This window comes from Aotus nancymaae, unplaced genomic scaffold, assembly GCF_030222135.1.
Source record: "Aotus nancymaae isolate 86718 unplaced genomic scaffold, 86718_ANA_hifiasm-v0.15.2.pri h1tg000002l, whole genome shotgun sequence".
NCBI lineage: Eukaryota > Metazoa > Chordata > Mammalia > Primates > Aotidae > Aotus > Aotus nancymaae.
The window spans coordinates 4277365-4289853 of record NW_026988413.1 but is presented as its reverse complement, the minus strand read 5'-3'; the positions used below and the strand labels follow the sequence as shown (position 1 = coordinate 4289853).

The window sequence follows — 12489 nt, the reverse complement described above, 5'->3', positions numbered from 1 at the left end:
CTGGCAGTCTGGCTTGCTTCCTTTGTCTTCTCCTCACTGACCTCCGCAGGCGTCTGAGCCTCTGTCGGCACCGGCCAAGCTTCTGAGGCCGTGAGACAGTTGCAGAGGGGAAGGGGACCCTAGAGGCGGTTTCTGTGCCCCTAGCTTTGCAGATTGGGACTCAAGAACACACAGCAGGACTGGGCTCGAGCCTAGCACACCAGGGCTCCTGAATTCATTTTTCTCCGAGCGCTGCTCTCCATGCTCCGGGATGCACCAGGGAACGGGAGGTCAGACCCACCATGGGCTTCATATTTTGGGAGACTCCACTGAGTTCTGCTGGAGTCTCCGGCAGACCGGACACTACCTTCGGTGGCAGGCTCTCTGCTGGGGCGTCTGGCCAAGACAAGAAGAGGAAGACTTGAGTGACGGGAGAGCGAGGCTCATGGAGGAGCAGCGTTCCCATCAGCGCCACGCCAGGTGCCACAGACACCTGGGCAGGGAGGGGAGGGGCAGGCAGGCACACTGCACCCTCAGAGCCTGGCTCCACCTCCCACCCCAGGAGGAGCATGGCAGCGTGCTGCCTCAGGCCTCTGGACTTGGCTGTGAAATGCCCCCATGGGTGACACCGACCCCTGCTTCATGAACCCTCCCCGCTGCCAGCCGGTCTCCTCCTGCCATGTCCCCACGGGGGCTGGGAGGCTGCTGATGTGGGCTGCCTCCTCCCTGTCTGGGATCGTGCCCTCCTGTGGGCAGTCAGCCCTCGGCTTCCTTCCAATTTCCATCAATCTGCTGCATTCGTTGCACCCGTTTTGTTTTTTCAAAGTGTTTTCAGGCTCCTTCATCACCTTGCTACGCTATAGGTACACAGAGCGGGTTTATGGTACACACCCCAGAACCAATTGAATGGGACTCATAAATTATATTAATCTTTATTATAGAAACAGATCTAGAGGGAATTAGTTTACACACTATACACCCTGAGCAAGAGAGAGCCCCTTGACCTGAGAGCTATTAGCAATGAAATGGGCTCTCTGACTGGTTATACTCGGAAAGTGTATTCTCCAACGTGTTGGAAAAAACGCTGTAGAATTTTCCCATCTAGAAAAGATATCACACCCTGCAAAACTCTTCTCTCATTAAAACTCTAACCGGGACACTATGGGCCAGGAAAGAAGAATGGGTGTTTCTGGTTGAAGCCCAAGAGAATCACTCTTTCCATTCAGTCCGTCTGAAGATGGGTCCATCTATGTTTTCTGCCTCACGCAGTGATCTTGTAGCCTTCTTGTAAGAAGCCATGCGTAATGAGCGTGCACCCTTTGTGTACAGCAAGGGGCATGCTCGGCCTTTGATGCATTCTCTGATGAGGGAGCTGTGTGTGTGCATGAATTCCTGACCTGCTTTCAGGGGACTCAGCCTCTGCCAGAGCTCACGTTCTCACTTGGTTCTCTCTGCATGGGACATGCTTCCATGTGAATTGACTTTCTCCAGTGCCGTTTTTCAAATCATATTAAAATAAGAATCAACAATAGTACAATCATAGTTCAGTCGGACCCATAGTACTCAATGTGTGCAAAGAAAAAGGTTTCCAGGCGATCAGCATCTGTCTGGTTGAGCTTTGGTTAATGGGGTTTTCCCATGCTGGAGTTAGTTATCCACATCAGACGTTTCTTGAGCTCCCGTGGAATGGAAGCATGTGCAGGACACAGAGAAGGTTCCTCAAAGGTTGTAGCAGATAAGGGGCTCTGCGGGGACTTATTTCTCTCCTGGCTGTCTCATGTTCCTGCCTGTGCAGCTCCAATTTCCACTCCACTTGTGGCTATTCACATTTCTCTACTCTGTTTTCCCTTAGAGGAGATTTTGAAGACACACATCGCACACTGGTGGTCTCCGGATGGCACGAGACTCGCCTACGCCACCATCAACGATTCCCGCGTCCCCCTCATGGAGCTCCCGACCTACACTGGCTCCATCTACCCCACCGTGAAGCCCTACCACTATCCCAAGGTAGGCGAAGGAACACCGCACAGCAAATTCTTTAAATTATTCATGAGCGCCCCCACCCTGCTCACTCTGTGTGCAGATGTGATCATCAGATGTGTGTGTGAGCAAAGCCGTTAACTCAAGAAAGATTAATCATGTCTCTTACATTGCATTACATTCCCACCTCTGTCGAGCTGAGTTGTTGGCAGATTCACTTCTTTAAGATAATCTAACTACTGTTCATCACCTGACTGAGCTTCACTGAACCAAAATCCATAGGGTTCCTCCCCTCCCCACTCCCCAGTGATGAAAGCGCACCTGCCCTCTCTCACACGTCTTATTTCTATTTTGTACTTGGCCTCTGGGGAAGTAGGGGCAGAAAGACTTCCATCTGCCCCTGGTCCCCTGGGTCTGGGCAAGGCTGTTTTGCATGTGGTCACTGCCATGGGCTAAATGTTTATGTCCTTGCCAAATTCATACATTAAAATCCTAACCCCAAGGTGATGGCATCAGGAGGGAGATCACTGGGAGGTGACGGGACGTGGAGAGCAGAGCCTTCAGGATTGGGATTTGTGCCCTTACGTATTTGTCAGTTTTCATGCTGCTGATTAAGACAAACCCAAGACTGGGCAATTTACGAAATAAAGGTTTATTGGACTTACAGTTCCACGTGGCTGAGGAGGCCTCACAATCATGTTGGAAGGTGAAAGGCACGTCTTACATGGTGGCAGGCAAGAGGAGGGAGCTTGTACTGGGAAACTCCCCTTTTCAAAACCAGCAGATCTCATGAGACTCATTCACTACCAGGAGAACAGCATGGGAAAGACCTGCCCCCATGATTCAATTATTTCCCACTGGGTCCCTCCCACAACATGTGGGAATTCAAGATGAGATTTGGGTGAAGACACAGCCAAACCATATCACCGTATAAAAGAGACCCCAGAGAGACCCCTCCCTGTTTCCACCATGTGACGATACAGCAAGAAGGCATACTCTGTGAACCAGAAATTGGGCCCTTGCCAGACACTGAGTCAGCCAGCACCTTGACCTTGGACTTCTGGTGCCCAGAGCTGTGAGCGATGTACTGCCATTGAGCCACTCAGTTTATGGTATTTTCTTATAGCAGCCTAGAGGGACCAAGACAGTCATGTTCTGACCCAATGAGCTGGTAGAACAGCAAGTGTCCAGTGGCTAGGAGGGGATATTGAGGGGAGCAGGGACATTCAAATCTCGCTTTGTTACAAAATCAAAGCATCCCAGTGTGAGTGGAGGGTCTGATGCTAAAACCTCCACAGCTGCTCAGCTGGAGAGAGGCTGGTGCCCGAGTGTGGACACAGCTCCCATGGACATGCAGGGTCTGCTGTGCTGCCTTCTGACTTCACTAGACTTCTCCATGACCCCTGGGCTGGATGGAGGTGAGCAGTTCCCTGCCTGCATCCTGCCTGGTGACTGGAGGTTCACTTCCTGCCATGGGCTACCTCTGCCAGGGGGCATTTGAACCTCAGCATCCTAGCCCACCTGAGAGCTGTGAGAGCTGATGGTACGTGCCTGCTCTGCCATAATCACCCCCACAGACCTGCTAGCTTACAGTTTGCAGCAAGAGGAGTGATAACTTATAAGGCAGATACATGAGGCCAGCGAGGTTCCCAGAGTCACAGCCTAGAGAAAGGAAACCCCTGATGCCTTAGTCAGCTCCAGCTGCCACAACGAAATACCACAGACCTAGGCAGCTTAAACAGCAGGAATTTCTTTCAACCAGTTGTGGAGGCTGGAAGCCCAGAATTAGGAACCAAATCCAGCCGATTTGGTTCCTGGTGAGGGCTCTCTTCCTGGCTTGCAGACAGCCACCTTCTCGCTGGGTCTTCATAGGGAAGGGCAGGAGTGGGCTCTGGTGTCTCTTCCTCACCTTTCACGGACACGGATCTCATCACAGGTTGCTACCCTCATGACTTCATCTAACCTCAATAACCTCCCAAAGGCCTTACTTCCAAATAGCATCACGCTGGGGGTTAGGGCTGCACCGTATGAATTGAAGGACATGTTTGGTCCGTACACTTGGTAGCATAGACTCCTTTCAGCAGCCCTTTGATCAGCATGGCCACCATCCAAGGGGGCCTCAGAAGGAAGGAGCATGAGGCCACTGTGGCCTTCCTCTGCCTTTTCCGATTCCGAGAGCATCTGGATGTTAACATGGTGTGGATTTGACTTTGACAGAGTTCTTTCACTCCTTTTTCAGCTAACCTTGATTGGTCTTAATCCGTAGCACATGGGAGGGTCCAGGATTTTAGTTGGAGGCACAGTTAAATAGAGTAAAGTGTCCTGGACTGATGCTAGTTCCTTCTAATCCTTCTACATTTCTTACAAGCTGTTTGCAGCCACCCCAGCCCCTCAGAAGAGCTGGTGGCTGTCTGACCTTCATCCTACCCAGAGGTGAATGGTTCCCATGGTTATCTTTCTGTGGGAGTTTCCCCAATCTAGGAGTGATAACCTGGAATCCAGTAGGACACCCTTGATTTTACAGTGAATTCTCAGACAGGTGCTCTGAAGCTGGGATTATGAAATCCCAGATTACTCAAGATTTGAGGTTTCATATTTTAATAGAAAATCAGCATATTCTGGCTGACAGATTCAGACTTTCCTTGCCCCATTCCTACCCACTCATCAATCAGAAGCACGAATGGGCAAGCCAGCCTGACATGCCCTGTCGTGGGGCTGATAGCCTCCATCAACCCGAGCATCTTCTGCAGGGTGGAAGTGAGAGCATCAGACAAGACCCTGAAGTCCCGCTGATGAGGAAACCACACACCTCTCCCCAGCCCATACTTCCCCCCAGAGAGGGCGGAGCAGGGAAGCAAAAGAGTGCCCCACTTCCTTTTTGAAGGACTGAATCTTTCCCCACGCTGAGCATGGCCACCGCTCCTCAATGTCCATCACTTGCTCGCCTCCAACTTCCGCCCTTCCTGGCATCCAGTCCATCTTCTCTCCCCTACTCCTCATCTAGTCTTCTCTCTTAAGCAAGGGGCTCAGTACTCACTTGGCATTGCCAAACTGGGAAGCTGGGTGGAACGGGAAGCGAGTGGGATTCTAGAAGAGCAGGAATCTGCCCACTTAGCCCTTTGTCCTTTTGAAAACCCTACATGTGAACCATCTGTTCTCCACATTAATTCTGCTCCTTAATATGGAGCTCCCGTGTCCTGGAGTCCCACCTGGGAATCTCCCGGGAAAGGCTTTGCAGAGCTGAGGTGCGATCTTGCGTGAGGCTGCTTGTTCATGTCTCTGTCCCTTTTTAATTCCCAGGCTGGAAGCGAGAACCCCAGCATTTCCCTACACGTTATTGGCTTAAACGGACCCACCCATGATCTGGAGATGATGCCGCCTGATGATCCACGGATGAGGTTTGCTTCCTTCTATTATGTTATTTAAAAAAACGAACATGAATGTTCAATGTACATGGTCTCTTCTGGATCAGATTTATCTTACAACAAATTTAAACATCCAAGGAAAAGGTACCTTTTCTAAAGATTTCCTCACTGCTTTATAATCCTGTTTTCTGGGAAAAGAATACCATTCACCAAATACTATTATTTCTTACCTTAGGTCAGGTGCAGGATAGGTCAGGTGCAGGTTATCCTCCCAGGAGCTGGGCTCCTCTGGAAGGAGTATGACTGGGCCCCAGGCATGCCTTAGGGGGACACCAGAAAAAATGATGTGGTCTTCCCAAGAAAATCCATGGAGTCAGACCTTCCGTAAATGGTACCCTGTTTTTAGAGCATTTTTTAGAGCGTGGAGCAACTTTCCAGTGGCAAATCCTATTCTAATAAAGCCTCATCTCCCAGTTGGGAAGGTCCCAACCATGGGGAAAGTATTGACAATGTTATTAACATCTGGTTGTGGTTGGCTTTTTCTAAGTCAGAACAACTGTGGTCTGAATATCAGTTTGGTATTGTCCCAAAATTCAAGCAATCTGGGGACTGATTATACTTCCAGAGTCCAGCTATACCAGCATCAGCCTTCTCTCCATGAAGAATGTTGATGGGAGATTCAGAAAAAGGAGGGGATTGTAGTGGTGCCAGGACCCACTCATGTATAGATTTTGAAATTCCATAAATGTCATGATTTAAGCCGAGAATAACTGATTCGGAGGCTCAGCAAAGACCTGACCCATATTTTGCCATATCTCTAGCCTGGGCCTTTATTATTCCATTCAAAGCTCCGTATTACTAGTAGCTTCTGCCAGCTTCCAGAAGGGCAGGAATCGAGGCCTCGGGTCTAGCCTGAGGATGGATGCTGCAGCACCTGTGACTCTGGACCTCTCTGAATGATGTACTTGTCTCCTGCAGTGGCTCCACTGCCACCTTTGCCCAGGGCCTCTGCAGAATTCTACTGTGATTACTTCCTCTGTCTTTCTTCAGTGAAACTTAAAATGCCTTAGGAGCCCCAGGCTGTTGGACCAAACCCAGAAGTCCAGTGGTCTAGGAAGGGCAAGGCCATGCCTGTCCCTTCCAGCCCTGCATGGGTCTTCTCCCCACGCGGGAGGGCCTGAGTCTCCAGAGGGTTAATGAGCCCGGCCCCCAGCAGCTGGTCCCAGGGACGAGCAGTCACTGGGGCGTCAGCCCACAACATGCGCTGGTTGGGAGAGTTGAATTGAGTTGGCTGCTGATGTTTTTTGCTGAGATATTTAAAAGCTCAGATGATTGCTTTGGCTTTTCTCCTGAAGTTCCATATATTTCATTGTTTTCCTTTCAGCCCCATCCCTGCCAAGCCTCCTGGGGCCTGGTCCAGCAAACTCACTCAATTAATATGGAAAGTCACCTGGAAAATTTCAGCCATCTGTTTGAGTTAATTGAAAATCTCGTTTAGTCAATTTGGTGATGCTGTTTCCACAGGCTTGATTAGCTTCAAGGACAATGAAAAATTAGCCTCAGCCAAGACTTGAAGTCTGGATGCTGGGCTTCAGGTTTTCTGCTGCTCTCTCAATGCAGTCATGCATTTTATGTGCAATATGAATGTGTAGCATGTCAATGTCACGCCTTCTCATGCTGCTTCTCTATCACACGTCTTTGAGAGTTTTAAAGAGTCTGCACAGATATATGAGAAATCCCAGACTCGATGTAGAGCAGCTGTTCAGTATTTGCTGGCCATTCGCCTGAGCACTGGGAATTTGCTGGCAAATGAAACATGGCGTTCACAGTGTGGAGGGAACCTGGGTCCTGAAGAAGTCACTAGCAAGTAAATCCCTGCAGGTGCGAGAAGGGCTGTGGAGGCATGTGGAAGAGGACCCACCTGGTCTGGAGGGTGGCCGTGTCACGGCTGAGGTCAGAGTTTCTGCACCTCCAAGCCAGTGACATTTGGGGCCCAGCAATTCTGTGCTGTGGGGGCAATCCTGTGCACCGTGGAGCGTTAGGAAGCATCCCTGGCCTTGCCCATTAGATGCTGTAATATCTGCCTTCCCCCCTCCAGTTGCGACTGTCACAAATTTCTCCAGCCATTGCCCAGTGTCCTCAGATTGAGGGCTACTGGCTTCAAGTGAAGGTTCTCTAGCCAACCGCCTGGGTTTGAATTCCGGCTCTGTGGACTCTGTCAGGCTTCTCAACCTCCCTGCTTCGGTTTCGTCGTCTGTAAAATGGAGATAATATTAATAATAAACGTGTTTACTCTCATGGACAGTTGTGAAAATTAGATAAGGCACGGACCATAGGGCTGACTCATCCGATCGTTCCGTCTTGTGGCCGTAAATACCCCTTGTATGTGGACAGCTCTCTCCTGTGTACCTCAACCTGGCCTGGGCCAGGACTCCAGGTTCGAAAAGCCAGCCACCCAACCGGCGTCTTTGCTGGGCGTGGTCACCATATAACTTTTAAATGGTCAAATTGTGATTCTCAAAGTCAATCAGCAGGTGTCCAAGATTTTATTTAACTCATTAATTAGTAAGGGAGCCAGTGAGCTGTAGAAACAGGCCACAGAAGCTAGTTGTATAGAGGTAGTTGAACAAGGACATGCTAGGGTGAGCTGCTGGGTTACCTAGCCATCCGGGAGAGAAGACGCCTACCCAAGCAGGGTTGAAACTGCCCCTGCAATTGGAAATCGAGCCCAGTGTGCCCCTGGAGGAGCCAGTGATCCCATCTGCCTCTTTACGACCTTCAGATCCACTTGCTGACACTGTCTACACAGCACCTCAGGCTGAACCCAGTCAAAGCCCAGCCCCTGATCTCCTTGTCTACACCTGCTCCCTGCAGTCTCCCCATCGTGGTCCAGGGCCACTCCACCTTCCAGGGGCCCAGGCCTGCTGTATGTCCCTCTGTGCTGGGAACCCTCCTTGGCAGGTGCCTGGCATCAGCCTGCATCCCCCACTGCTCCCCACTCCTCCCTGGCCTGGCCCATCAGTACTGCCCATTCCTGCCCCACCCACTGCTGACCCCACACACTGCTGACCCCACACAGCAGCCAGAGTAACCCTTGAAATGACATCAGGCCATGTACCTACTGCTCCCAGACATCTAGTGGCTACGATTTCTCTCTAGGTAAAGGCCAGACTTCCTACAGTGGCCTCAGAAGCCCTCATGATTGTTAGATAGATAGATAGATAGATAGATAGATAGATAGATAGATAGATAGATAGATAGATAGACAGACAGGCCACGCACCCTTTCTAGCCCCCCTCACGTCGGCTGGGTCACCCTCAGATGAAGGTCTACACAGAGGCTCCTCTCTGCTCGGAGAGCTCCTCCCGCCTAGGCCCTGATGAAATATGTGGCTTCCACAGGGACTTCCCTGAGAAACACTATTCACGCGACAGCCCCACCCCAGCTGTCCCTGCTTTCATTTGCCTCCTTCGACTCCTCCCAGTGGGATTTTTAGATACTTTTTAAATGGCTTCATTTTCATGTTCCCACCTGGCTCCTAGAACAGGAAGTTGTTGAGGCAGGGATGTTAGTTCCTGTGGGGCGGGGCCCTGGCTCCAGTTCCGCAGCAGGGCTCTGGAAACATTGGCTGGATGAATGCATTGACTTCAAAATCTCATTTCCATGGGATTCTTGAAGATTGCAATGTCTTCAGTTGTGCTGGTACCTTTCTAAGAACCAACACTTCTTAGTTATTTAGCCATGGATGACATCGTGCCCTCTCAAGCACGGGATGCTAGAGGAACTAGCTAAAACTAAGACACTTCATCTGAGGAGGGACACAAAAGGAGTGAACCCTAAGCCATGCCCCTGAGCACCTCGGAGAGATGCCGAGGTTTCTGGAAGCTTGCAGCTTATTTCAGCAGGCTAGCTCAGGAACCAAGAGGAAGGGAGAAGGCATTTCATGTATCTGCTATCTAAGCTTTATGCCACCCATTTCCAGGTTTTTTTTAGTTTGCTTGTTAACCAGATTGACTTCTCCGATGGTTCTCAGATGCAGGGAAAGTGAAGTCCGCACTTTCAAATCTTTGCATTGGCAAACACTTACCATCCATGTGGTGCATGTTGTGTGAGGCCCTTGGTTGATTAAGACTTGTGGCCTCTCCCAACAGGAGCTCACGTTCCAAGAGGCCTGGACAGCTTGTAGCCAGGAGCTGCACTAGGAGCAGAGGTGCCCATTGTGGGGTGAGTGGGAAGTGTTCAGGATGGTTTTGCAGACCTCACAAGGATCCGGGGCAAAATTGGAGGCCCACTTGGGAAACGGCTTTGTTAGAGACAAGAGTGGCGGGCCCAGAGTAGAGCTCAGCCTTCCTCGGGCTAACACAGGGACCCAGGCCTTGTTCAGCTGAACCTGTCCGGGAAAGAATAAACACAGTCTATCCTATGGATGGAAAAAAATAAATGGACATCACTGTGCTCCACCTGTCCCGTGGTTTCTGTGCATTCACGCGGAAACCCAGCTGCGATGATAAAACAAGTGCGCCTGTTTTCTGCCAGTTTCCTCCGGCCTTTCTCGAGCAGTTGAGCTGCGTGTTGAATTGAGATGCGGCAGATAGCCGGCACTATCATTCTGAAGACATGTTGCCCTGTGCTGATACAAGCTGTTATTTGCCTCCAAAGATCCTGTTCGGATGCAGCGCAGCTGCTTTTCCTGATTGCCTGGCAACCAGAGGTGGTAAAGGGCTCCCAGAACCCAAGACACGAACGAACAATGTCCCTGATGCACCTGCACCCAGGTGCGGGGGCTCCCTCCTCCACCTCCCACTTCCACAGCCCACGAAAGGCTCTGACGCCTCTCACTTTCATTTTCTTTTACTTCCGTGTATTTGTTTTGATCCGCAGCACCAAGGATTTAGATGCTGTGCAGCTCCTGGCACAGGAGCATGGTTAGTCCATGCAAGTCTCTCTCATTTTATTGATTTGCTCTTTTTCAACTTTAGGTCCTACTCCCACACCCTGGCCACCTCATAGGCACCGATTTAGAATGTTTCGAGGACCCTTGTTCCTCTGTGTTTTTGTAAAGCATGGGTATGTGCATGCTTCCTTTACATAAACGGCATTGTGATAGATTTAGATAATTTATAGGATAGAAACAGATAGAGCTCCAGACATAGATGTCTGTTTCCTCCTGTTTTCCTCTGAGGCCCATGTGAAGACCTAGCATACCCATGTGTGTTTGTCCAGCTCACGGCTTCCAGCTGCCACCAACTCCCAGCAGCTTACTCATGGCCTCCTCTGCCTCCAGGCTTCTCCCCAACATGCACTGCTCACAACACCTCCACGCTGACCCAGATGTGAAACTCAGCCTTCTCTCTTTCCAATTTATACAAAATGTGGTATGTGCACTAGTCTTGGGAAAGCTGTGAAGGTCATCAGATCCATGGAAACATCATGGAACAATATGTTCTCATACCTAATGGCATGAACACCCCACCAAAACCACCACCATCATCACTACCACCACTTTCCTAACCTTCACCACCTATACAACCTCCACCACCACCACCACCACCTCCACAACCTTACAACTTCCATCACCAGCTCCACCACCATCACCACCACCACCTCTATCACCTCCACAACCTCTACAAATTCCAACACCACCATCTTCACCACCTGTACAACCTCCACCACCACCACCTTCACCACCATCTTCACCACCTGTACAACCTCCACCACCACCACCACCTTCACCACCTGTACAACCTCCACCACCACCACCACCTTCACCACCTCTACAACCTCCACCACCACCACCACCTTCACCACCTGTACAACCTCCACCACCACCACCACCTTCACCACCTGTACAACCTCCACCACCACCACCACCTTCACCACCTGTACAACCTCCACCACCACCACCACCTTCACCACCTGTACAACCTCCACCACCACCACCTTTACCACCAGCTCCACCACCATCACCACCACCACCTCTATCACATCCACAACCTCTACAACTTTCAACACCACCACCTTCACCACCTGTACAACCTCCACCACCATCACCACCACAACCTCTACAACTGTCATTACCAGCTCCACCATTACCTCCACAACCACCACCATCACCACCACTTGCACCATCACCTCCATTGCCTCCACAACCTCTACCACCCCACCCCCACCATCACCTCCACCTCCATCACCTTCACAGCCTCTACCATGACCACTATCACCACCAAAACCTCTATCACCACCACCTCCATCACCTTCACAACCTCTACCACCACTACACCCACCATCATCTCCACAACCTCTACCACCACCACCACTATCACCACCAACACCTCTAACACGACCACCCCCATCACCTCCACCACCACCACCACCTCCATCACCTTCACAACCTCTACCACCACCACCACCAGCACCTCCACCTCCACCCCCACCTCCACCATCACTTCTGCTTCCACCACCACCACTGTCACCCCTCACTTGATTGCTTTGCTCTCCATTCTGAGGGCCCCTCTGCCTCCTTCCCTATCACGAACAGGCTCTCCCGCCTCACATTTACAATGACCTGACTTGCCTGTGGTTGCACTTTTAATTAGTAGTCGAACCAGGACTTGAACACGAGTCTCCCATCACCAAGGCCATTGCCCAGCATTGTTTAAGAGCTGTCACACCCACTGTATTTCCCTTTGTGCTTGAACTTTCAGGTGGCACAAAGCTTGTTTGGAGGGTTCGCTGGCAAAACCTCTGTCCTTCCTGCTTTCCACCCTTAGGGTGTGGCCCATCTGGATGTTGGAGCTGTTCAGATGTCCTCAGGTGATTCCTAAGTGTGGCCAAAACAGAGAACCCTTCTCAGCAGGGCAGTTTTCAAAGTATAGATGTGCCCAACCCCCTATCCCACCCCATCCCTGAATCTGCCATCCTAAACATTGTCCTAATCTCTCTTTTGTCTTTAACAACTCTAGGAAGATATATTGTTTTATTTGAATTTGTCTTCCATTTTTTTTTGGAAGCAGTCTGAGTGTAAATTACAATTGCATACATGTGCTCTGTTGCCCACAGCTGTGTCCTATCTCTATTTCCACCTCGTGTGTTAAAGAAAGCATCTGGGTATCCAAATACTCAATGGTCTCATCTTAGGGAGCACGGGTTCGAGGAGATTTGCTCT

At 50.5% G+C, this 12489-nt stretch overlaps 1 protein-coding gene across 5 annotated transcripts in view; it reads left to right on the top strand.

Annotated features, from left to right (window-relative positions):
* Positions 1–12489, top strand: part of DPP6 (dipeptidyl peptidase like 6) — a 1138230-nt gene that overhangs the window by 1003246 nt on the left and 122495 nt on the right. For all 5 annotated transcript variants that reach the window (XM_064368693.1, XM_064368763.1, XM_064368675.1 and 2 more), the window contains exons 9-10: positions 1832–1986; positions 5260–5357. In XM_064368693.1, the coding sequence (XP_064224763.1) occupies positions 1832–1986; positions 5260–5357 (253 nt within the window). The remainder of the gene's footprint in view (positions 1–1831; positions 1987–5259; positions 5358–12489) is intronic.